General features: G+C 38.2%; 4 protein-coding genes and 2 long non-coding RNA genes across 14 annotated transcripts; 3 read left to right on the plus strand and 3 right to left on the minus strand.

Moving 5' to 3' along the window:
* Nucleotides 1-2,104: 2,104 nt before the first annotated feature.
* Nucleotides 2,105-2,681, plus strand: LOC124343004. The gene is made up of 3 exons (XR_006919084.1): nucleotides 2,105-2,193; nucleotides 2,257-2,494; nucleotides 2,564-2,681. It is a non-coding gene; the product is annotated as an uncharacterized LOC124343004 (long non-coding RNA).
* Nucleotides 2,682-6,913: 4,232 nt separating this feature from the next.
* Nucleotides 6,914-7,566, plus strand: LOC124342950. 3 transcript variants are annotated; one of them, XR_006919016.1, is made up of 4 exons: nucleotides 6,914-7,012; nucleotides 7,072-7,215; nucleotides 7,283-7,403; nucleotides 7,466-7,549. It is a non-coding gene; the product is annotated as an uncharacterized LOC124342950 (long non-coding RNA). The 3 variants fall into 3 exon arrangements; XR_006919017.1 differs by having other exon boundaries at nucleotides 7,072-7,403; nucleotides 7,486-7,566; XR_006919015.1 differs by having other exon boundaries at nucleotides 7,072-7,403.
* A 115-nt stretch (nucleotides 7,567-7,681) lies between these two features.
* On the minus strand, nucleotides 7,682-10,240 carry LOC124342791. 4 transcript variants are annotated; one of them, XM_046795957.1, is made up of 6 exons: nucleotides 10,021-10,235; nucleotides 9,818-9,965; nucleotides 9,580-9,718; nucleotides 9,133-9,504; nucleotides 8,910-9,065; nucleotides 7,682-7,811 (listed from the first exon to the last, which is right to left on the minus strand). In XM_046795957.1, exons 1-5 carry the CDS (start codon nucleotides 10,119-10,121, stop codon nucleotides 8,911-8,913), a joined length of 915 nt encoding a protein of 304 aa, XP_046651913.1. In that variant the 5' UTR covers nucleotides 10,122-10,235; the 3' UTR covers nucleotides 7,682-7,811; nucleotide 8,910. The 4 variants fall into 4 exon arrangements, with proteins under 4 accessions (XP_046651913.1, XP_046651912.1, XP_046651914.1 ...); XM_046795956.1 differs by lacking the exon at nucleotides 7,682-7,811 and adding an exon at nucleotides 8,227-8,361; XM_046795958.1 differs by lacking the exon at nucleotides 7,682-7,811 and having other exon boundaries at nucleotides 8,699-9,065; nucleotides 9,818-9,891; nucleotides 10,021-10,240.
* Nucleotides 10,241-10,555: 315 nt separating this feature from the next.
* LOC124342633 (serine/arginine repetitive matrix protein 2-like) lies at nucleotides 10,556-13,650 on the minus strand. Its single transcript, XM_046795693.1, has 5 exons — nucleotides 13,510-13,650; nucleotides 13,105-13,168; nucleotides 12,890-13,046; nucleotides 11,319-12,831; nucleotides 10,556-11,253 (listed from the first exon to the last, which is right to left on the minus strand). The coding sequence occupies exons 2-5, from the start codon at nucleotides 13,135-13,137 to the stop codon at nucleotides 10,926-10,928; spliced, it is 2,031 nt and encodes a 676-aa protein (XP_046651649.1). The 5' UTR covers nucleotides 13,138-13,168; nucleotides 13,510-13,650; the 3' UTR covers nucleotides 10,556-10,925.
* A 30-nt stretch (nucleotides 13,651-13,680) lies between these two features.
* LOC124342903 (28S ribosomal protein S2, mitochondrial-like) lies at nucleotides 13,681-15,512 on the plus strand. The gene is made up of 6 exons (XM_046796118.1): nucleotides 13,681-13,854; nucleotides 13,927-14,179; nucleotides 14,591-14,608; nucleotides 14,662-14,710; nucleotides 14,766-15,202; nucleotides 15,265-15,512. Exons 1-6 carry the CDS (start codon nucleotides 13,787-13,789, stop codon nucleotides 15,463-15,465), a joined length of 1,026 nt encoding a protein of 341 aa, XP_046652074.1. The 5' UTR covers nucleotides 13,681-13,786; the 3' UTR covers nucleotides 15,466-15,512.
* A 934-nt stretch (nucleotides 15,513-16,446) lies between these two features.
* LOC124342711 (ATP-dependent RNA helicase me31b-like) lies at nucleotides 16,447-19,624 on the minus strand. 4 transcript variants are annotated; one of them, XM_046795836.1, is made up of 12 exons: nucleotides 19,478-19,583; nucleotides 19,048-19,065; nucleotides 18,770-18,981; nucleotides 18,634-18,706; nucleotides 18,338-18,572; nucleotides 18,136-18,279; nucleotides 17,983-18,077; nucleotides 17,800-17,922; nucleotides 17,614-17,742; nucleotides 17,273-17,453; nucleotides 16,893-17,104; nucleotides 16,447-16,828 (listed from the first exon to the last, which is right to left on the minus strand). In XM_046795836.1, the coding sequence occupies exons 3-12, from the start codon at nucleotides 18,862-18,864 to the stop codon at nucleotides 16,763-16,765; spliced, it is 1,353 nt and encodes a 450-aa protein (XP_046651792.1). In that variant the 5' UTR covers nucleotides 18,865-18,981; nucleotides 19,048-19,065; nucleotides 19,478-19,583; the 3' UTR covers nucleotides 16,447-16,762. The 4 variants fall into 4 exon arrangements, with proteins under 4 accessions (XP_046651792.1, XP_046651793.1, XP_046651790.1 ...); XM_046795837.1 differs by lacking the exon at nucleotides 19,478-19,583 and adding an exon at nucleotides 19,208-19,328; XM_046795834.1 differs by having other exon boundaries at nucleotides 18,770-19,065; nucleotides 19,478-19,624.
* Nucleotides 19,625-19,704: the final 80 nt, after the last annotated feature.

Below are 19,704 nucleotides of genomic sequence, written 5' to 3' on the forward strand. Positions count from 1 at the left end.
CACCGAATAGAACACATCACCGACAAGTTACATACAAAATCACTCGAATTAGCCTATGTGTTCATTTTTTAAAACTTAGCTGAAGATAGATTTAGACAACCAGCCGCCATAAGCCAACATCGGACAACACAATATTCCTTCACGCCATCTATTAGACACGTCCAAAACTGACCGGCTTTAGTTTAGATAGTCACAAAAGTCACAAAAATAATCAAAAAGACCATCTCTGTTTGCTTAAACTGGCAAGGAGTCTTTAGAATTGTGCAGAGAACAAAGCTCACTTGCTAGTTTTATGCAAATTTTCCGGAAGTTTACCGGAAGTAAGCGATAGCGCCTCAACCATTGAGCTGCCGACCAAATAAACCAAATATTCGTGATCTACGTGAAATTTGGGGTCGATTAGATGTAATTTAAACGAAATCCAGATTTTGGCCAAAATCGAGAATTTTCCTGAACTTCATCGCGGCGATGCTATGGACATCTGGTGGTGGTTTGTTTTGACCTAAATTAAAAATTTGCAGTTGCAACCGCCAGATGTCACTAGTCGTAAGCCAATTATTTTAGCAATTTTTCATTAATTACGGGAGAACTAATTAAGTAAATGAAATTATTTTTGTTCTGGTCGCACCGCATATTTTTGGTGTAATTTTTAAGACCAAAAAGTCCGAAATCTGTCGTGAAACACCCGAGCTATGGAGCGGGACATACATACAGACATACAGACAGACAGACAAAGTGACATGGCTTTTTTTTTTCTGCGTATGCGATTAAGATAGAAAAGCAAGCTTATCAGCTCGCCGCGAAGGGATAGTCGTAAGCCAGTTGAAAACTGTCTTAAATAACAAATTTAGGGCCTATTGTTTAGTCAGACTTATTCACAATTCACACTTTTCTTCACAGACTTGTTGGTCTTAAAACGGGGTTTAGTTTGCTCAAGTCATATTTTCCTATTTTTACACATAAAGTTCAATGATTTAAAAAAAACCTCTTTAGTTTAAAAACTGCAAAACTTAAATACAAATCTGGTTATTGCGTCATGGTTGGGTCATCAAAGATTGCGCCATCACGGCGATGCTATAGACATCTGGTGGTGATTTAGTTTTACCTAAAGTGAAAAAGTTGTAGTCGCAACCACCAGATGTCACTAGTCGTAAAACAATTATTTTATCAGTTTTTCATTAATTACGGGAGAACTAATCAAGTAAATGGAATTATTTTTGTTCTGGTCGCACCGCATATTTTTTGTGTAATTTTTAAGACCAAAAAGTCCGAAATCTATCGTGAAACGTCCGAGCTATTGAGCGGGACAGACAGACATACAAAGTGACATGGCTTTTTTTTTCTGCGTATGCGATTATTAGCTGCGCTCTTCGGGCTCGCAACGATTATTAGCTTCGCCCTTCGGGCTCGCAATTAGCTTCGGAAAATTTTAGGAAAATTTTCAAAACCGGAAGTACGAAAACGTACAAAAGAAAACATGAACTTTACCACAAATTTGACGAGGATCACGAATATGTGGTTATTTGGTACGTCGAATGAATATTTACTGAACTACTGACTGAAATGAGAAAACCGGAAGTAGAAAAAAACACATTATTATTAAAATCTAACAAGTGAGCTTTGTTGCCTTTACAGAAACTGAAAGTTTTCACAAAAAAGTTCTTTGTAGTAGTAGCGAGAAATTTCTTAAGAGAGGTGCAAAGTAATAACTAAACTGATTCTGACATCAAAGGCCATGCCGTCTAGCGTCAGAAAGAAGAAACGTTTAAATTAAAAGTAACATGAAAAAGATGTCCGCTCTAGCTCGGTGACACTCAATTGAAAGAACTAACAAAGAAAGGTAACACATAATTTTCATACTCACGTAATATTCCCCCTGTCAAATTTCACCAAAAAGCTACCACGCAGCATCACACACCACAACAGACGAAATCCCCAAGGTGATAATGGACGCCAGTCCAACTTCTACACTCAGTACACTGAGGAGAAGGCACTCAAGGCAGAAGGCTTTTCCTGATACCCGATTTGGTTAACGTATTGTTAACCAAAAGCCAGACTGCGCGGAATATTGTTGGCAAGTGTAATATTCGGCTGCTGTCAAGTCAAGTAGGCCTACTCATCAAGTGTCATGTTGTTTGAAATTGTGTTCAGTTGCATTACAGTTTCAATTGTTCACAAGAAGTATTTGATAAAGTAATGAAATTTCATAATTTTTCAAGCGGGTGAGAATTCTAATAACTATATTTTGCGAAACAGGTCTTACATTGGAAGTAACAGAAGGTGGATTTTGGGATATTGGCAATTGAATGGCCAGACAATTGAGTCTGGTGAACATGTTGGCAATCGAAAGTCTGCTTTCAAGCAAACGTGCATGAGGTGTACATTTATAGCTGTTCAAACAACATGTCTACTATGACTGTCATGACTCCCAAACTTGTCGTGTTCACCATTGATGTTAGAGAGCCTATTGCTGAACTCTACTCAGATGCAGCGAGTAAGAATTCATAAATTAGAAATCATAATCACAGATATTGAACTAATAATTGCTTTTTGTAATCTATAGATGGAAATAACAACAAATTCCAGGGCTTCGAACCACGACTGCTAAAGTCAGGTGTATTATCTCAAGAACTATTCCGTCAGAAAGCTAAGTCTTCAAGTCGGAAGAGCTAATTGTTTGATTTAAGAGAAAATCCATTTAAAAAATAATTGTGACTCTTTCTTGTATGAGTAAAAGTAGTTTAAATAAACACGAAATTTGACCAGCATCATCATTCAAGTTTTAGCACATTTTATCTGGTACTGGTATTGTCACTATCGTGTATTCTTGTTGATGGAGTGTGGATTGAAATTGGCAAACTAGCTAGATTAAGAAAATGATATTGGGTATGTAATTGATACGGTCATTTATTCATCGTCTTCCATGTCATAGTCACCATCGTTATTATAGTACAACAGGTCAATTATCTCATTCCTTTTCTGGATTCCGGATTGAAGATCGAACCAGTCATCAGCAATTTCATCAACATTTTCGTTATCAGCATCGAGTGCACGGTAATTAACCATTCTTTCTCCTCTGCTTATAAGGAAATTGTGTAAAGCACAGCAGCAGGAGATAATCCGTGAAGCTTTTTTCACATGGGCATATATATATCGCAGTCGGCGCCATGTGTTTTTTAAGGCCCCGAATGCGTGCTCGATTATGATTCGGGTTTTTGATAAAATCGTGTTGTAGTTTCTTTTTTTAACAGTGTTAGCAAGACTTGTTTTTATGGAAGGCATGATATGAGGTGAACATGAGAATGCACAATCACTCAATAAATGATATTGTGCACCAGGGAAAAGGGAAGTCGGATCTTCGTCAAGACGGACTCCCAAATCAGAGCAGCGGAAAACTCTTGAATCATTCGCACTACCAGGGAATCCAGCAAAGGTGTAGGAAAAGGCACGGTTTGGGAGACACACAGCTAATAATATGAGGGAATGGCGCATTTTCCGGTTGTTGTAATCTTTCTGATTTTCAGACGGTGTAACAATTTCTATATGTGTCCCATCCATAGCTCCTATTGCGCCAGGAAATCCGGCAATGTGTCGAAAGTTTTCGGCAATAACAGGAACCTCTTCAGCTGTTGGCCATTTGATGAAACTCTGGAGATGTCGTTCAATAATCTTTGTAATATTGTTGACAGATCTCCAAACCGTCGATATGGATCGATCAAAAAGCACTGAAATTTCGCGATGCGTACATTGATTAGCCAAATACCACAACGTGATGTACAACATTTCGTTCATCGGCACTGGTTGTATTGAACGATGTGGAAAAATTGCGGAATCCGGAAGCTTGTGGGTGTCGCAAAACACAACCAACGCTTCAAAAGATGGGCGGGACATGCGAAAATGGCTTTGAAAATCCGCATCCGTTAACTGTGGTATGACAGTGCGCACAAACCTAACGAAATAATGAAATATTGAAATATCTAATTCCACCAACAGCTTTAAAAAAGTATTATAACGTATTTATATGTTGTACATCCTCCGTTCGCTTCAACGTACCCCGATACACGGATATGACATTCTCGAATGTTTCTGGCAATTCCAATACTAGCTAATAAGAGAATTCTTGAAAGACTATAAGAAGGCTGTAAATCTTCTTCGTCTTCCGATTCGAATTCTGGCATGTCAGACAACACTAAGTCAAAAACAGTTTTGCAACCCACCACAAGCGCGCAGTTATCCATGACCGTGATCTTAACTATCTTGGATATCAACTGAGAAGAAAAATAAAATTAGAAAATGAGAAAACTTTTTCCCATTTTCTACATTTGTTTTTGGAATGAAGGTCTCTTTTCTTTTACTTTCACGACCTTGGATTATGCGTAAAAATCTTCGAAGGAAAAGTCAGGTTTGAGGGGGTAGGAAAGAAAAAGCAAATTATGTTAATTGGCACAAAAAGTATATTTTGTCACATTTTTAAACTCTTCCTTCGAAACATTTTTCGCCAAGCTCAGTTACGCTTCAGTTGTTGAGTAAGTAAGTACTGTGACCATGGAAGACAACCGTGAATTTGATTTTAAGGGAAATGCGATCCTGCATGGATTTATTACTTTTAAGTGCGACGCATTTTACGTTTATTCGTGCCAAATGGATGATGGTATGTAATTTTCCATTTAAAATGTGACTGAATTACTGAAAACAACTTTGTGTTTCAGGAACAAGCTATATGGTTTCCGTTGAAATCGATGAGGTGCCTCTAGAACATCATGATGTACCGTGCCTAGAACCCACTGAGCAGAATGCCATCAACGGTATGAATGAACTTATATCAGCCCAAGAGAATGAAGAGCCCATATCTGTAGTGAATGTGGATCACCAAGAAAAGGCTAACGGCGAGCTTGCTTTTGACGTTCCGTCTGAGCTAAATCGTCAATCTGAAACCGTCAGCGCAGCAGTAACGTATGGGGGGAGCGAAGAAGCTGATGACACGGACAACGATCTCTGGTCCGGCAAAAGATCACGAGTACGGAAAGAATTAGATAATCGTGCATCTGTCGTTCTTTTGGACATCATTAAGGAACGGTGGGAGGCAGTTATGGACAAGAAAGTATCAAGATCTATCTTGTTTACTTCGATTGCAAAAGAAATGAGAGCTAGGGGAATTAAAATCAGTCGTAAACCAGAAAAAGTCTGGTCAAAGGTGTACGACAGGTGGAATAATATAAAAAGGTCGTATACAAACTTCAGCGACTCATTATCAGAAACTGGAAAAGGTGCGTCGGCACCACCACCATTTTATGAGGAACTTCAGGAATTGATGGGTATAGAAAACCTTTTTGTAACTTGTTTCATATGTTCATTCCGTTTATTAATATAACTTAACAGGTAGTAGAGCAATTATGAAGCCCAAAGCATTAAGCAGCTCCATGCCCTATGGAAAAAGAGCTGCGGAATCTATGTCATCCATAGATAACGAGAAAGACAGAGAACTAATTAGGAAGGAAAACGCTGAGTTGGTGGCACACGGGGCAATGACACAGGAAGAAGCCGATGAAGCGGAACAACTGCTAGGTGGTCCCTCAGTACCCGCCAAGAAAAAAACTAAATTGGGTGCATCTGCCAAGATTATGAGTGACGTAGCTTCCAGTCTGGATGAACTGAAGTCTTTGGAACAGGTAATCATAGAATAAATCATCAACTGACACATTTATGCTCATCATGTATTCATTGTTTCATAACTTTAAAGAAAAGGATGGAAAATGCTGAAAAAAGACAGAAAGAGAGAGACGATCGGGCAGCAAAAAGAGATGCATTCATCCAGGAGACCGAAGAAAAAAAACTTGCTGTTGCAAATGCCATGGTTCAAGTATTGAGCGAAATACTAAACAAGAAATGAAAATGTTTGTCAATGCATTTTTAATTCCCGAAATTTTCAATTCTTTTTCAGTGCCTACTAACAATAAACGAAAATTCCACTGGGACATGACATTGTACTCTTTTCTGGTATCTGAAGCTCCTTTTTTAGTTTCTGTAAAGATGGTAGGGCACGATAATCTCTAGCTCTTCCTGTAAACCAATGTTTTAGTCGTTGACACATACCAATACCGATACCAGTACCAGATAAAATGTGCTAAAACTTGAATGATGATGCTGGTCAAATTTCGTGTTTATTTAAACTACTTTTACTCATACAAGAAAGAGTCACAATTATTTTTTAAATGGATTTTCTCTTAAATCAAACAATTAGCTCTTCCGACTTGAAGACTTAGCTTTCTGACGGAATAGTTCTTGAGATAATACACCTGACTTTAGCAGTCGTGGTTCGAAGCCCTGGAATTTGTTGTTATTTCCATCTATAGATTACAAAAAGCAATTATTAGTTCAATATCTGTGATTATGATTTCTAATTTATGAATTCTTACTCGCTGCATCTGAGTAGAGTTCAGCAATAGGCTCTCTAACATCAATGGTGAACACGACAAGTTTGGGAGTCATGACAGTCATAGTAGACATGTTGTTTGAACAGCTATAAATGTACACCTCATGCACGTTTGCTTGAAAGCAGACTTTCGATTGCCAACATGTTCACCAGACTCAATTGTCTGGCCATTCAATTGCCAATATCCCAAAATCCACCTTCTGTTACTTCCAATGTAAGACCTGTTTCGCAAAATATAGTTATTAGAATTCTCACCCGCTTGAAAAATTATGAAATTTCATTACTTTATCAAATACTTCTTGTGAACAATTGAAACTGTAATGCAACTGAACACAATTTCAAACAACATGACACTTGATGAGTAGGCCTACTTGACTTGACAGCAGCCGAATATTACACTTGCCAACAATATTCCGCGCAGTCTGGCTTTTGGTTAACAATACGTTAACCAAATCGGGTATCAGGAAAAGCCTTCAGTGATATCCGTTCATGTTCCTTGTCTGCAAGTGATTCCCGACGTTTTGCACCTAGGCAACAGTGCTTGGACAGTGGATTGCTGAAAGGAAAAACACCCAGTTGGTAAGGTAAACCTGCCTGTTATTCAGAATGTGTTTCTATTCATTGTGGCATTCTACTAGGCTACATACTCAAGGCAACAGCAAATGTAAAGTCAATCACAAACGATGGTGAAGATGAAAAATCCTTTCCACACTACTCTGTCTCACAACAACAGCATGTTCCGGGCTCATGCAATCCTCACACTAGGGACTGCACATCTGATTGTTTATTCATTTTGTTCACAAAATTTAACTAATGATTCTTATTGCATTCTTGGCTCAATGTTTTCAGAAAATTTCAGCTAAAGTTGATCTAGGTGCAGCCTTAGTGCTTGTGAAAACAAGAGATCAAATGGTACGGATCCAATAGTGAAAGCTATGTCTTCTAAAGCCAAATAGTTTCTATTTGCAAGGTACTTATTTTATCCAGCAATTAAAATTATAACTGTGGCATTTAATAAGTACCACATTTCAGGTTAACTTTTTGCATTTAAGTCATAGTAAATTATTGCTGCCTTCCCCAGATCCAATTCTATGCTGCTATTTATTTTGAGGACAACTGCCAGACAATACTACTACTAAAGAGGTTGTGGTGAGCACCATTTGCTGCATTCTAATTTAGGGAAACTTAAGATTGTCGTGTTAAAGTTAGATTTGAGGTTGTACTTGCTGTCCCTACAATATATTTGAAAACACAAATACTTTTGCAGTGAAGTTTTGAGCACGGAATGGGACGTCCCTACAGCCGGTCGGCAAAATGGACAGCCGTCAGAAAACTTCTTCAGATGATTTGGCCCAGTGAAAATCATTTGCTAGATTACCTGTAAAAAATACACACAGAAATATTTATCATTCAGTAACCTCGAAGAACAGAAACCTTCAGTCAAAATAGCAGAATTACCTTCTTCAATTCCATAATGAAAAATATCGAAGTACACCGTAATGAGTAGAAACACATTTTTGTTATGGTTATTGTAAATTTTTCCGCTTTTTTTTTTCGACGTTTGGCTTATTAGATGGTTTTGTAACGTCCAACTTTTTTTTAAAGAAGGAAATTCCATGTCTCAGTTCAAAATAGCTCGCGCTCGCTTGACAATGGCCGATACTTAATCCTAAAAATTTCAACAAATGGGCCAAGAATCCAACATCTGACTGATGAAATAGGAATGCCTATTAGCGAAGCAGTCAGCGCACCATCCGGTCGAAGTGCCCACGGATCTATCTCGATAAGAAATGAAATGCTATTTTTACGTCTTCTATTTAAATCTATAAGAAATACGGTGAAATCTAGTTTTTTTTAAGTGGTCGAAATTGATGATGAAGAAAGCAACCTTTTTTCTGATGAACACGGGTCACTATTACGCTGATGAACTATAATGAAATATAATGAGGCGAATGAGAATCGATTTCGTCATCTTATTATTCATATTCACTTATCTTCTACTAACTATCAGATTGCCCGGTTTGATCGACTAAATTAAACTTACTAATCCTGAACAGACGCTAGCTCAATATTTACCCTTCCCGTAGTGTAGTGCATACCGTGTGATTACTAGATGTAATCTACAGTACCTTTAACTTTTTGTTAAAAGTTACCAGAGAAAGTTACAATCAACCAATGTAGTTATGATTAACGATATTATTGACTGGTTTGAATTGTCCAGTTTCAGGCATTATCCAACTAAATTTAGAATGATCAAGATAAGATAGCACTCCCGAAATTTTATCTAATTAATTAACAGTTCTACGTAGAAACAAGAAGTATGTAGTGCAAAACCATAAACCCCAAATGCAAAATAACCATTGCTATACTAAACAAAAAGTCGAAAGAGAAAAAAAAGAACAATTTAATCTTTCTGGTTAAGCGTTGTTCAAGTAGAAAATCACTATCTGATTAATTTAACAAGAAAAACGATTACCTTATAGCTGATCAGCACAAAACTTGACAAGATCCTCAGAATTAGCAAATGAAAAAATAAGAAAACCGTCTACGTCATCGACATGAAAACTTTCCAAATTTTCACATTCAACAACGGGCTCCACATTAACAGATCTGACTGCATTGATCAATGGTTCTGCATAATAAAATAAACATATTATTTAACTAAATAACATCTATCCAAAATACATGCATACACTTACTTCTAAGTTTGGTTGAGCTGGACCTCGCCTTCATCATTCTTGCATGTCTCATATTCAAATCATTATCGGTACCTCGGTATCTCTGAGGCCGAGTTTTTTGTCGAGTAGATATGCGAAGAGGAATTTCAGTCATGCTTGAACAACGATAAACAAATGGTGCAACAATAGAATCAGAACTAGGTGCTGTTGTGCATTCAAGAGAAACACATGGAGTAGAAACTTCCTTATCACCCTCTATGAAGGGGATCAATGAGGAAGGCGATGAAATCAGTAACTCGTTTTCGGGAAGACGAACACATTCGTAGGACCAGGTTTGAGTATTATCGTTAAATAGTAATTCACGCTGTCGACTCGTCAAGTTCTGAGGAATACCTACATAAAAGAATTTTATGTTCAGCAAAGCCGCCTATTAGTGCTCAAAACTTAACCAAATAATTCATTCCCCACCACATTCGTCATTGGTTAATATGAGCTTTGTTGCTTCAATTTCCACTACAGACAATGAAGTTTTTGAGGTTTGAAATTCACTAACTGCATATTCGTATTGTTTCAATTGGCATTCAATATCTGACTGCAATTTTCCCGACTTGACATTTGAATTAACATATTTTTACAAAGTTGTAACAATTTAAAATACAAAAGAATTTAGAATAGAACACAATATTAACTTAAGTAATTTATATACCTTCTTAAGATCAACAGTTTGACGAAGAAACAATGTTGGAATGGAATTTTTATTTAAATACCAGATTCTATTGACTGAAGTCAGACATTTTTCATCAAAATGAATAGAGCAAATGAATGATATAGGCAGAGAAAGGGTTGCAGGAGAACTGCAACAGAGAGTAGGTTATTAAAAACTACCGCAACTTACATAAGACTATTTACCGAAACAGAAAAGGGGCAAGTTGTGAAGATATTCCATATTGTAGTTGAAACCCACAGACGAAACACTGACGGTCAGCGATATATGCATCTATGTCAAGCATATCATGGAGTTGTTAGGCACGACTCAATTTTGCCTAGATGGAAATGCTACTGCTGTTTACTGAAGTCTGAAGTCAAGTGCTGACTTTGACTTTTTTGCCTTAGATACATATTACATAGTTGCCATTCTTGTGATTTTATTATTTCACCAATCACCTTTCACCAAACTATATATATAGGATAAATGCTTTTTTTGTAGCCTACAATCCTACATCTAGAAAACAAGTTCATTAAAAAATATATAAGTCGAAATTATGGTAATGTGATCGATCAAAATTGGTCTTGTAAAGGCAATTCGCTCATCAACGCGGACATACTAGATTCATATTTCTTTTTAATTGAGCATTCAATCTAAACTAGAAGCAATATTTAAATAAATATCTAAACATATCTAAGCAAGGCAACAAAAAGGATAGAATGAGATGGGACAATGAAGTTGTAAAACGCTAAAACTGATCTATTGCACCCTGAATGATACACAGTAAGCACAATAGTGGCGTCAAATCACACTTTACAATCAGCAGAACAGTTAGTATATTACTAAAGATGTTATGATTTGCTATATCACTGTATCTGCATTATGCTGCCCCTGTACAAAATCTAAGGAGCATTTTCCATTCGTAAATTAATTCGTCGGTTCGATTCAAGTCGATTCTGACGGACGGTGAGACGATAAAACAAAGTCTTACATGTGGAGTCCAAACGACTTACCACAAAGTCCATAAAATACAAACGAGAAACACAATCCTTTTAGTTCCAAAATATCCTATAGTCTCTTGTGTCAGAACTGCTAATCAGCCGAAACGCTATCGTCTCCATCCAAGTCTGCTGCGAATAGAAGAACTCATCGAACTTGGTTGGACGACTTCTCCTCGATTATTGGTAGATCTATAATTGGTCCAGTCAGGGTATTCGACAGGGACGTGTGGACCGTGAGTTTTCACCCAAGCGTGTTCGTAGCCACGTCGCCACAGTTGATAGCGATGCCACCAAGCTTCCCATCGCGACAACTCCTCCAACGTCATATCGTGGCCGAAATAACCTCGATCTGTATAATATTTGTGACGAACACGAATGTCATCCCAGTCTCGTGGTAGCTGACGAGGAGGCTGGACGTGTCGGTACTGATCGTATCTGAATAACGAAGAAACAATTAAATCACCGCAAACCCATAATTTAAAACTGAAAATAAACGGAACCTTTCATGCCAATCTCTCCATCTGTCATCTCGTGCTCGTTCGTCTTTTCGAATCGGTTCTTCAGGCGGATGGACATGCTTAATTTGATGGTGATGGTGATGATTGATGGGCGGTTGAGATAATTCGATTGAACGTTCCCTTGCGGCTTTTGCATTCGATATGACTGGAGCAGCGCTAGCTTCATCAATGCTCACGTTCTTCTCAGTCGTCGCAGCTCCCCCGACAGGAGCTACGATTCGCAATTGAACCAACTCCAAATTTCTTCTTTGAGAACTCAACTGGGCTAGTTTTCCGAATCTCTCCGACAACGAAAGGCGAGAGCCGAGGTTTCCAGATTTGAGTTCCTTGGCAGCATTGGGACCTTCTCCTGTGTCTTCACCTTCCTCTTCTTCTTCGCCTTCTTCCATGTCGTCGTCGTCTGTTTCAGAGCTAGACTCGTTGGAGCTTGAATCTGATTCTGAGAGTGCACGACGCTTTTTCACGGGCGATACAACTTTATTGCTAGCTGAAATTGGGCGTTTGACAGTCTTGGAGGCAGAAGTTTGCTTTGCGGCATGCAACTCTTGTGCTGGCCTGAGCTGCTCCTTCAATTTCGTACGAGGAGCAGGTGGAGATTTGGGTTTCAGGGCAGATCTTTTGCGGTAGCCAGTTTCTTTTGAACTTGAACTAGTCGATGATCCACTGCTGCTTGACGAAGAAGACGACGATCGAGAAAAGGATGAATGAGATAGTGAAGAGCTGCTTCGACTGGTCGCATCGTCGCTCAAGCAGTTCCGACGTCGTGCTATTGGGGACGTAGACGACCGAGAAGGCGTTCCGGAATAGGAGCGACCACGTTCCGGCGGAGAGACTGGCCCACGTCGCGTGCTGGATTTAGTCTTCAAACCAGCAATCTGCTTTCTAGATGGGCCATTATTTTTCTCTGTCTGTCGAAGAGGACTTCGACTACGACTGCGGGATCGCAACGGACTGTTTTTCTTCACAACCCTGTCTTTCCTGGACGCTAGTTCACGTCGATTTTCTGCTGGCTTCTTGCTCAAATCAAGTCTGCTCGTTCGACTGGCATTTGTTTTTGCAAATTTGTCTGAAACCAATTTCCTTTCGTGTGAAGCTCCGTTGCTGGGACGTTTACTCGAATCAGATCGTCTTTTGACATCTGAATTTGGGCTACGATCAGAGCTGGAAAAACTACGTTTAATCTGAGGACGGACATTTTTGCGCTGCCCTCCTCCTACTCCTCCACCACCACTTCTTTCTCGATTACTTGTGGTCCGTCCTGATTCGATTTTATGGGCACGTTCGCGAGATCTCGAACGACGTGCGCTTGTTTTCTCACGAGAACGTGATCTTCGACTTCTACTGATGCCAAGTTCATTTTTGTACATTTCTTTGAATCCACTGTGACCCCAACGATCAGGATCTTTGGCTTCTTCGTCTAATAACTTTTTTGTCCAACGGTTCCCACCTTCCGTTCTTGCACGTTCCATCACACGTTCCATGGAATCCTTGCGACCTAAAGATGATAATAATGAAAATTATGAAAAAACAAATAGAAACTGGTAAACACTCACTAGAAAGCTTGTTATTTCTTCCACGGTCTCTCCCAGACTGGCTGCTGTTTTGGGATTTGGAAGCAGTTCTATCATTGTTTGAGCTTGAACTTTTCTTAACTCCACTTGATGATTTTGCTAATGCTTGCAGCCTATCTTTGATATCAACTCTGCTGTCCTGAAAAAAGATATTTTGAAATGTTTAGTTGCAATCGTTAAAACAGCAAAATAAATACCTGGTCCTGTTGTGCTCTTCTGGGAGATCCCATATTAATTTTGATATGTGGATGTCAGGAAAAGCTAAATTATTTTAAAAAGAAGTTTTGTCAGTTTACACGGTCTACTTTCAAGAAGGATGTGGTATGTTTGACACATGATTGGAGTAGACTTCTACGACAATAGTTGCTGAAACAATATTTAGAAAACAGTAAACAACCTAATTCCTAAATACAGTTAAAGAAAATAAATTAAATTATCCCACTTAAAATTCAACACAGATGGAATATTAACGATTTAATCAATATTATAATTCATCCGGTAGAGATGGAGCCCTTTCCACTATCTACCAGACCCGACATATGATGTCAACATGAAGTGATTATGGAATTGAATTGAACGTAATTTTATCTCTAGATACTAACCTTGGATAACTTAAATTTCAACAAGAATGGGATTTAAAAACTTCACTGTTAAATTAATTCAAAACAATTGCATGATTCCGCTCGAGTTCTATGACGCTTTGAGAGCTTCAAAACGATACTACTGCCACTCGCCATCTATACTTCGTTGCCGAAGCTTTTCTTCATTTTAGTCTTCATTATTGACGCAAAGTTGTTGTCGAAAGGTTGACATTCATTTTCGAGCACCCATTTTTTCTCGATTCGTTGTTATTTATACAACACAAATACACAATAAACGATGGAGTACGAGGCTGCTGTGAAAGGCCGTTTAAAATTGAAAGGAACTGCTAATAAAGATATTCAAAAGTAAGTTTATAATTATCAGCTAAGGTCATACTGTCATGTTCTTCGTTTATAATTTGATTTGTCTTCCATTAGGAAACTTAAGAAGAAGAACAAGGAAAAGGCTAAGAATGATGGAGAGTCTTCTAAAACTAAAGAGCAAAATGAAACCCCACAATCATACAAGCAGCCTGTGGTTAAAACAAAGGCTCAATTGAAGTTTGAACAGATGAAGGAGGAACAACAGAAAAAGCGAATTCTAGAAAAGGCCTCTAAGACTCACAAGCAACGTGTTGAGGAATTTAACAGACATCTTGACAGTCTAACAGAGCACTTTGATATTCCTAAAGTCAGCTGGACAAAATAAGTTTTCTGGAAATTTTATGTGCATAACATTGTCTCATTCAAATACATGATTTTCAATTTCGTACCAGCTGTAATTAGTTCATTTTATTTTATTTTGTTAAATCCTCAACATGAAATCAGGAGATTATTTTACAATATTCTATTACAAATATTCTACATTTCTACATCTTCGATTTAGTTAATCGAAATTTTTCTCCGTTTTTATCTCATTCCGTCGTAACCTAGCAACAACGGGTGCAACAACATCGTCTGCTATTAACTTCTGAAGGAGTAGTGCGGCGAATTTTTTTTCTGCTTTCACGATGATTAGAACAATTACAAATCGTACAGCTCGACTTAAATTTATTTTGCAAAGTACTGTCCTTTCCAATCCTTTCTTGTTTGTTTTTTCTAGGTTTCTCCTGGAAATTTGGTAGGTGCTTAGCACAAACATGTTCACTCACAAGTGATACTTCTCACTGCCAGAATGCAACAGCTTTGAAAGTTAATCAACCAACTGAGCTTAAAGAGAGGGGTACGATAATTTTGAAAATTGCAAATCTTAAAATTATACATTGTTTTACTTGTAGAATTGAAGGAAATCACAAATCCTCTCCGATTTCCCGATTATTTTGGTGTAAGGAATCTGTTCAGACTGAAGGATTTGTTTGATGCAAAAGTGCACTATGGACACAAGGATGGAACACTGCATCCCAATATGAAACCCTACATTTTTGGATCCCGACTAGGTCACATCATCTTTGATTTGGATAAAACAACTGAACTGTTACAAGATGCACTCAACTTCACAGCCCATATAGCCTATAAAGGAGGAATAATTTTATTTGTATCTCACTATCCACAACACACTTTAACAGTAGAAAATGCAGCAAAAGAAGCAGGGGAATATGCTCATGCAAGAGAATGGGATTTCCATCTCTTGACAAATTCTGAAAAGATTTATAAAGGTGTAACCCGATTACCTGATCTTATCATTATGGTTTCCACATTGAACCCTCAGATGCAGGTATTTGTACAAAACTTACAGACTTAAATCTCAAGCTTACTTGTTTATGTGTGTGCATTCAGGAACACACTGCTGTCAGGGATGCAGCCAAAATGTGTATTCCAACTATAGGAATTGTGGACTCAAACAGCAATCCAAATTTGATAACTTATCCAGTACCGGGTAATGACGATTCCCCAACAGCAGTTCGGTTATATTGTAATTTGTTTCGCGATGCCATCTTGTTGGGCAAATCTAAAAAATCAGAAGTACCATCATCTTAGATCCTAGAGTATTTTTTGTGAAGTATAATAAAATGGATTTCACGACATTTATTTTCTTTCTTAATTTAGTTGTTAACAAGAAAGCAATAGCCAAGTGCACAAATTTTAACCAAAACATTATACAAAATTTTTTACAATTTTTTACTTGATCTAGTTATCGTTATTGATTTTTAAAGAAAACTAAACCCGCCCAAGGTACTACAATGAAAGTTCATTATACATACTTTATCATTATAAATAGTAATAGTAAATTCACAGAAAAATTAAGAAAATGAATTCAATTTCAGAAAGCGTTTATTAATAATTTCGACAATTTGTTTAAACGGCAAACACTTGAAATTGAAAAGAAAATTTTTTTTTTGTTTCTTCTGGAGGTGAAACTAAGAATTTTTATGTTTTTTTTTTTGTTGTTTTTAAGTCGACTTCTTGAGGGTATACAGATGGGAAGAAGTGCATAATGACACTTGAGATCTCGCTCATTCTATCAGGTCACGTTCGGTAATGTTCATCAGCAAACTGTCGCGTTCGGGATATAAAGCTCGTGCAATTCGGCGAGCAAAGAGTCACAATCGGTATTAAGAGGAGTACGAATAATTCCATCCAAACGCAGTTGGGCGAGAATTTTGGTACGATACATGTTAACAAATATACAATTCACATTCAGGTAGTGGGTCGGCTAGATTATGTATATAAAATGTAACGGGCGGCTTTCAAGTCTTATATCGGTGAAACTTTCCTCGACGAGGGAGCCATTGTAACAGCACCAGTGGACTGCTTTTGGGAGCGAGATTCTTCCATTCCAAAAGCAATGCAAAGTGTACCAAGCTGACCCCCCCAAACTTCATTTCACATACTTACTCCCTGACGGAATCTTATCTTTTACGGAACCTGCCGCCCTAACGCTTTAGCCTTCGACGTTCACTCATCCATTCACGCAAAACATTGTACCCAAAAAACAAAACAAAAACTTTTCTCCTAAACTGAAAAAAAAAAAACTGGCTCTTCGCCACCGTGAGAATTTACATATTTACAACGGTCTTTCGATAGCGCATGCTTAAAGTTATCCTTGTTTTTACTCTTGTACAATGGTTTTTTTCCCCTACATGCTGCAGCACTCCTCCAATTGCTAATGAGTGCTTTTCATTAATTCTGATCTTCAATACATTTGGTCCCAGTGAACGACCTTTCATAAATTTCACTTACAGGATTCATTTTCTTTTCTTTTTTCTCAATTTTTTTGTGTCCTATCATGACGTTGTGTGATGCATGCGCTTTTCGAAGACATTCTCTCGCCTTTTTACTTTCCTGATTGCTCCTCGGAATCTTCTTGGAACTCGGCCACGTAGAGGGATTTGTCAATGACCTTCATTGAAAAAATAAAACAGTGTAAATACAATGAAAACTTGCACGAGATATCCAAGACTAACCTTAGGAATGGGCTTGATTTCAGTGCTAAGTTCACTCTCAATGCGATGCAGGGCGAAACGATCTTCGTAAGTAATCAGATTGATAGCAATACCCAGGTGTCCAAACCGACCCGAACGACCAATCCTGTGCAGGTAAGTTTCAGCCATCTTGGGAAAGTCGAAGTTGATGACCACGTTCACAGCTTGGATGTCAATACCACGAGTGAACAAATCTGTTATAAAAACGCAAAAGATTAGTTCAACATCCTTTTCTCTTCTCGGCTTCACATTATTAAATGAATCAGATGTTGATTTTCTTTCAGACGAAAGAAGGGGAATCCAACAAAAAGTTCATCATAACAGTCGAGCACTAAACATTGCAAAGATAAAGCAAATCTTACCGGAGCACACGAGGTTACGGCACAGCCCATTACGGAAATCATGGAAGACGCGGTTTCTGTGAGCTTGCTGCATACGGGCATGAATGTAATAGCACGAGTAGCCCAGCTCAGTGATCTTCTTAGCCAAAAGTTCCACACGTTGAGTGGAGTTGCAGAAGATAATACTTTGATTGATCTGCAACTATAATATCAACACAGATATTAATATCGTGACTTTAAAACACGGCAATTAAAATTAATTCAAGTAAAATCAGGTGTTGATTTTCTCTCAGACGAGAGAAGGGGAATCCAACAATAACTCATCATTCTTATACTGAAAATCTAAATAAACCTTTACTAACTTTAGAAAACAGCGTATTGAGGCAGTGCACTTTTTGCCGTTCTTGGACGAAAGCGTAGTATTGCGTGACACCTTTCAGTGTTAGTTCTTCCATCAAATTGATTTCATATGGGTTATCAATGTGTTTCCTCTGTTTATAAAATCAATGTTAAATCAAGAACCAAATTAAAAGAACCAATAAACCTACCATAAACTCCTCGACAGTTACAGGGAAAGTTGCCGAATAAAGCAAAATTTGGCGCTTGGCTGGTAGGAACGAAATTATACGATCCAACATTCCCATGAAGTCTTGAGAGAGCAGTTTGTCAGCCTAGTTACACAAAAGAATAAGAACAATTGTCTAACAGAACTCTTAATAATTCCCACATACCTCATCCAAAACAAGGACCTTACAACGGTCCATTACTGCAATCTTCTTTTCCATAAGATCCAAAACACGACCAGGAGTGGCAATCACAACATGAACTGGAAGAAACAATGATTGTTAGCATTTGCATGGAAATAAACAAGGAATAATGAATACCTTTTCCAAAGATCCTCATAATGTCATCTTTCAGGTCAGTACCACCAGTAGTCACCATGATACGAATATCCAAATGTTTAGCTAGTTCAATGCAGATTTGGCTTGTTTGCAATGCCAGTTCACGTGTTGGCACAACAATTAATGCTAAAAAGAAAACAAATTTAGGCCCAGAACTATAAGAAAAACTTAAACTTGTCAGTACCTTGAATGTGCTGCTCAGACGGAACTACTTGTTCCAAAACTGGTATACAATAAGCACCTGTTTTTCCAGTTCCATTCTTAGCACGAGCCAGGATATTACGCCCAGTCAGAGCCATAGGAATTCCAACCTCTTGAATGGGTGAAGGTGTCTCCCATCCCTTTTCAAAGATACCCATCAACAATTCACGCTTCAGACAAAAGTCTTCAAAACTTGTTCCCTTAGTGTTGGTAACATCCTGAAATTAAACCAAAATTTAACCCCCAACTCTCATAGATGTTTGAATGAAAGAATATTACGCTAGTCTGTTTTCTACGATCCTTGGGTGGGATCTTCAACTGAGACTTCCAGAAATTGTCAGAGTTATTCTCTCTAAAATATTAACAAAAGCAGTCATGAAATACGAACAAAGAACACATGATTTTTAAGACTTACTGCTTCGCAATTAGCGGCTGAGGACTGGGTCTCATCGGCGAAAGGGCATGATTGTTGGCCACTAAGCTTGGCTGACTAGCAACGGCTTCTGCCATGGTTTTCTCTTCTTTTCTTTTTCTTCTTACTTAACAAAACTTTCGAGCAAAATGCCGAATTCCTTCTTCCACAACGATCACTTGAACTTAAGTTTCTCCAACGAAGGCGAACGATTTCTGCAAACGAAAACAACGTGAAACCAAAGAAGCAGGAACTATGGCTTCAGTCTTCTGTGCACATACAAACGTCGCTTACTAAACCTGAAATAAAATGAGAAAAATCGAATCTGTCATTGGTGGTAAGTCAACAGAGTCGGCGTCCATATACACAAAGACTTTTGATCGTGTAACACTGAAGCATCCAATTTCGAATAAAATAAATCTCAGCAAATGACAAACTGACCTAGTAGACCAGTAGTTGAGATATCATAGACAAGTTTTTAAACACGAGCAAGGATGTCAACGGATAAAGAATTGGTTTATCTGAGAAACAGCGTTCACTATGGCGCTCTACGCATCGAAAGCAAAGCAGCGACTGTTTGTGAGTGAGTCAGTCCACAGATAGGGGGAGGGTCGTGACAAACAAGTTAGAGCAAGCAAAACAAAACTTGGATAATATTCAACAATTGACATCACTCAAAATGAAGAAATAAAGAGAAGAAAATTTACCAACCTTACGAAGATGTTGACTAAATTGGAAAATAATTAACAAGTGTGTCAATGTTCGGGAACAATGTCTATCTATTTTGCGCGAGAGTCGAAAGGGATCTGAGTAGAGATAGTAGTCGAAGTCTCTCTTTAGTCCTCCTGGTGGCGGTTAGAGGTAATGAAACATCCCTTCAGGGCTTACTCGTGCCTGGCTTAAGGGGGGAGGATAGGTATATTGAGTTCCACGTCGCC

The sequence above is a fragment of the Daphnia pulicaria genome, chromosome 6 (genome assembly GCF_021234035.1).
Source record: "Daphnia pulicaria isolate SC F1-1A chromosome 6, SC_F0-13Bv2, whole genome shotgun sequence".
In the NCBI taxonomy this organism is placed as follows: Eukaryota; Metazoa; Arthropoda; class Branchiopoda; order Diplostraca; family Daphniidae; genus Daphnia; species Daphnia pulicaria.

Coding starts and splice junctions, on each gene's coding strand:
- LOC124342791 (XM_046795957.1), bottom strand. CDS start 10,121: ATGCTTGACATAGATGCATATATCGCTGACCGTCAGTGTTTCGTCTGT. Junction 9,966..10,020: donor CTTGCCCCTTTTCTGTTTCG/GTAAATAGTCTT, acceptor TCTCTGTTGCAG/TTCTCCTGCAACCCTTTCTC. Junction 9,066..9,132: donor CAGCTCAACCAAACTTAGAA/GTAAGTGTATGC, acceptor TTTATTATGCAG/AACCATTGATCAATGCAGTC.
- LOC124342711 (XM_046795834.1), bottom strand. CDS start 18,864: ATGGCAGAAGCCGTTGCTAGTCAGCCAAGCTTAGTGGCCAACAATCAT. Junction 18,707..18,769: donor CAGCCGCTAATTGCGAAGCA/GTAAGTCTTAAA, acceptor TTAATATTTTAG/AGAGAATAACTCTGACAATT. Junction 17,105..17,272: donor CCGTAACCTCGTGTGCTCCG/GTAAGATTTGCT, acceptor TTTTTATAACAG/ATTTGTTCACTCGTGGTATT.
- LOC124342903 (XM_046796118.1), top strand. CDS start 13,787: ATGGAGTACGAGGCTGCTGTGAAAGGCCGTTTAAAATTGAAAGGAACT. Junction 14,711..14,765: donor AACTGAGCTTAAAGAGAGGG/GTACGATAATTT, acceptor TTTTACTTGTAG/AATTGAAGGAAATCACAAAT. Junction 15,203..15,264: donor CATTGAACCCTCAGATGCAG/GTATTTGTACAA, acceptor GTGTGCATTCAG/GAACACACTGCTGTCAGGGA.
- LOC124342633 (XM_046795693.1), bottom strand. CDS start 13,137: ATGGGATCTCCCAGAAGAGCACAACAGGACCAG. Junction 12,832..12,889: donor AAGAAATAACAAGCTTTCTA/GTGAGTGTTTAC, acceptor TATCATCTTTAG/GTCGCAAGGATTCCATGGAA. Junction 11,254..11,318: donor TGGAGAGATTGGCATGAAAG/GTTCCGTTTATT, acceptor TTCGTTATTCAG/ATACGATCAGTACCGACACG.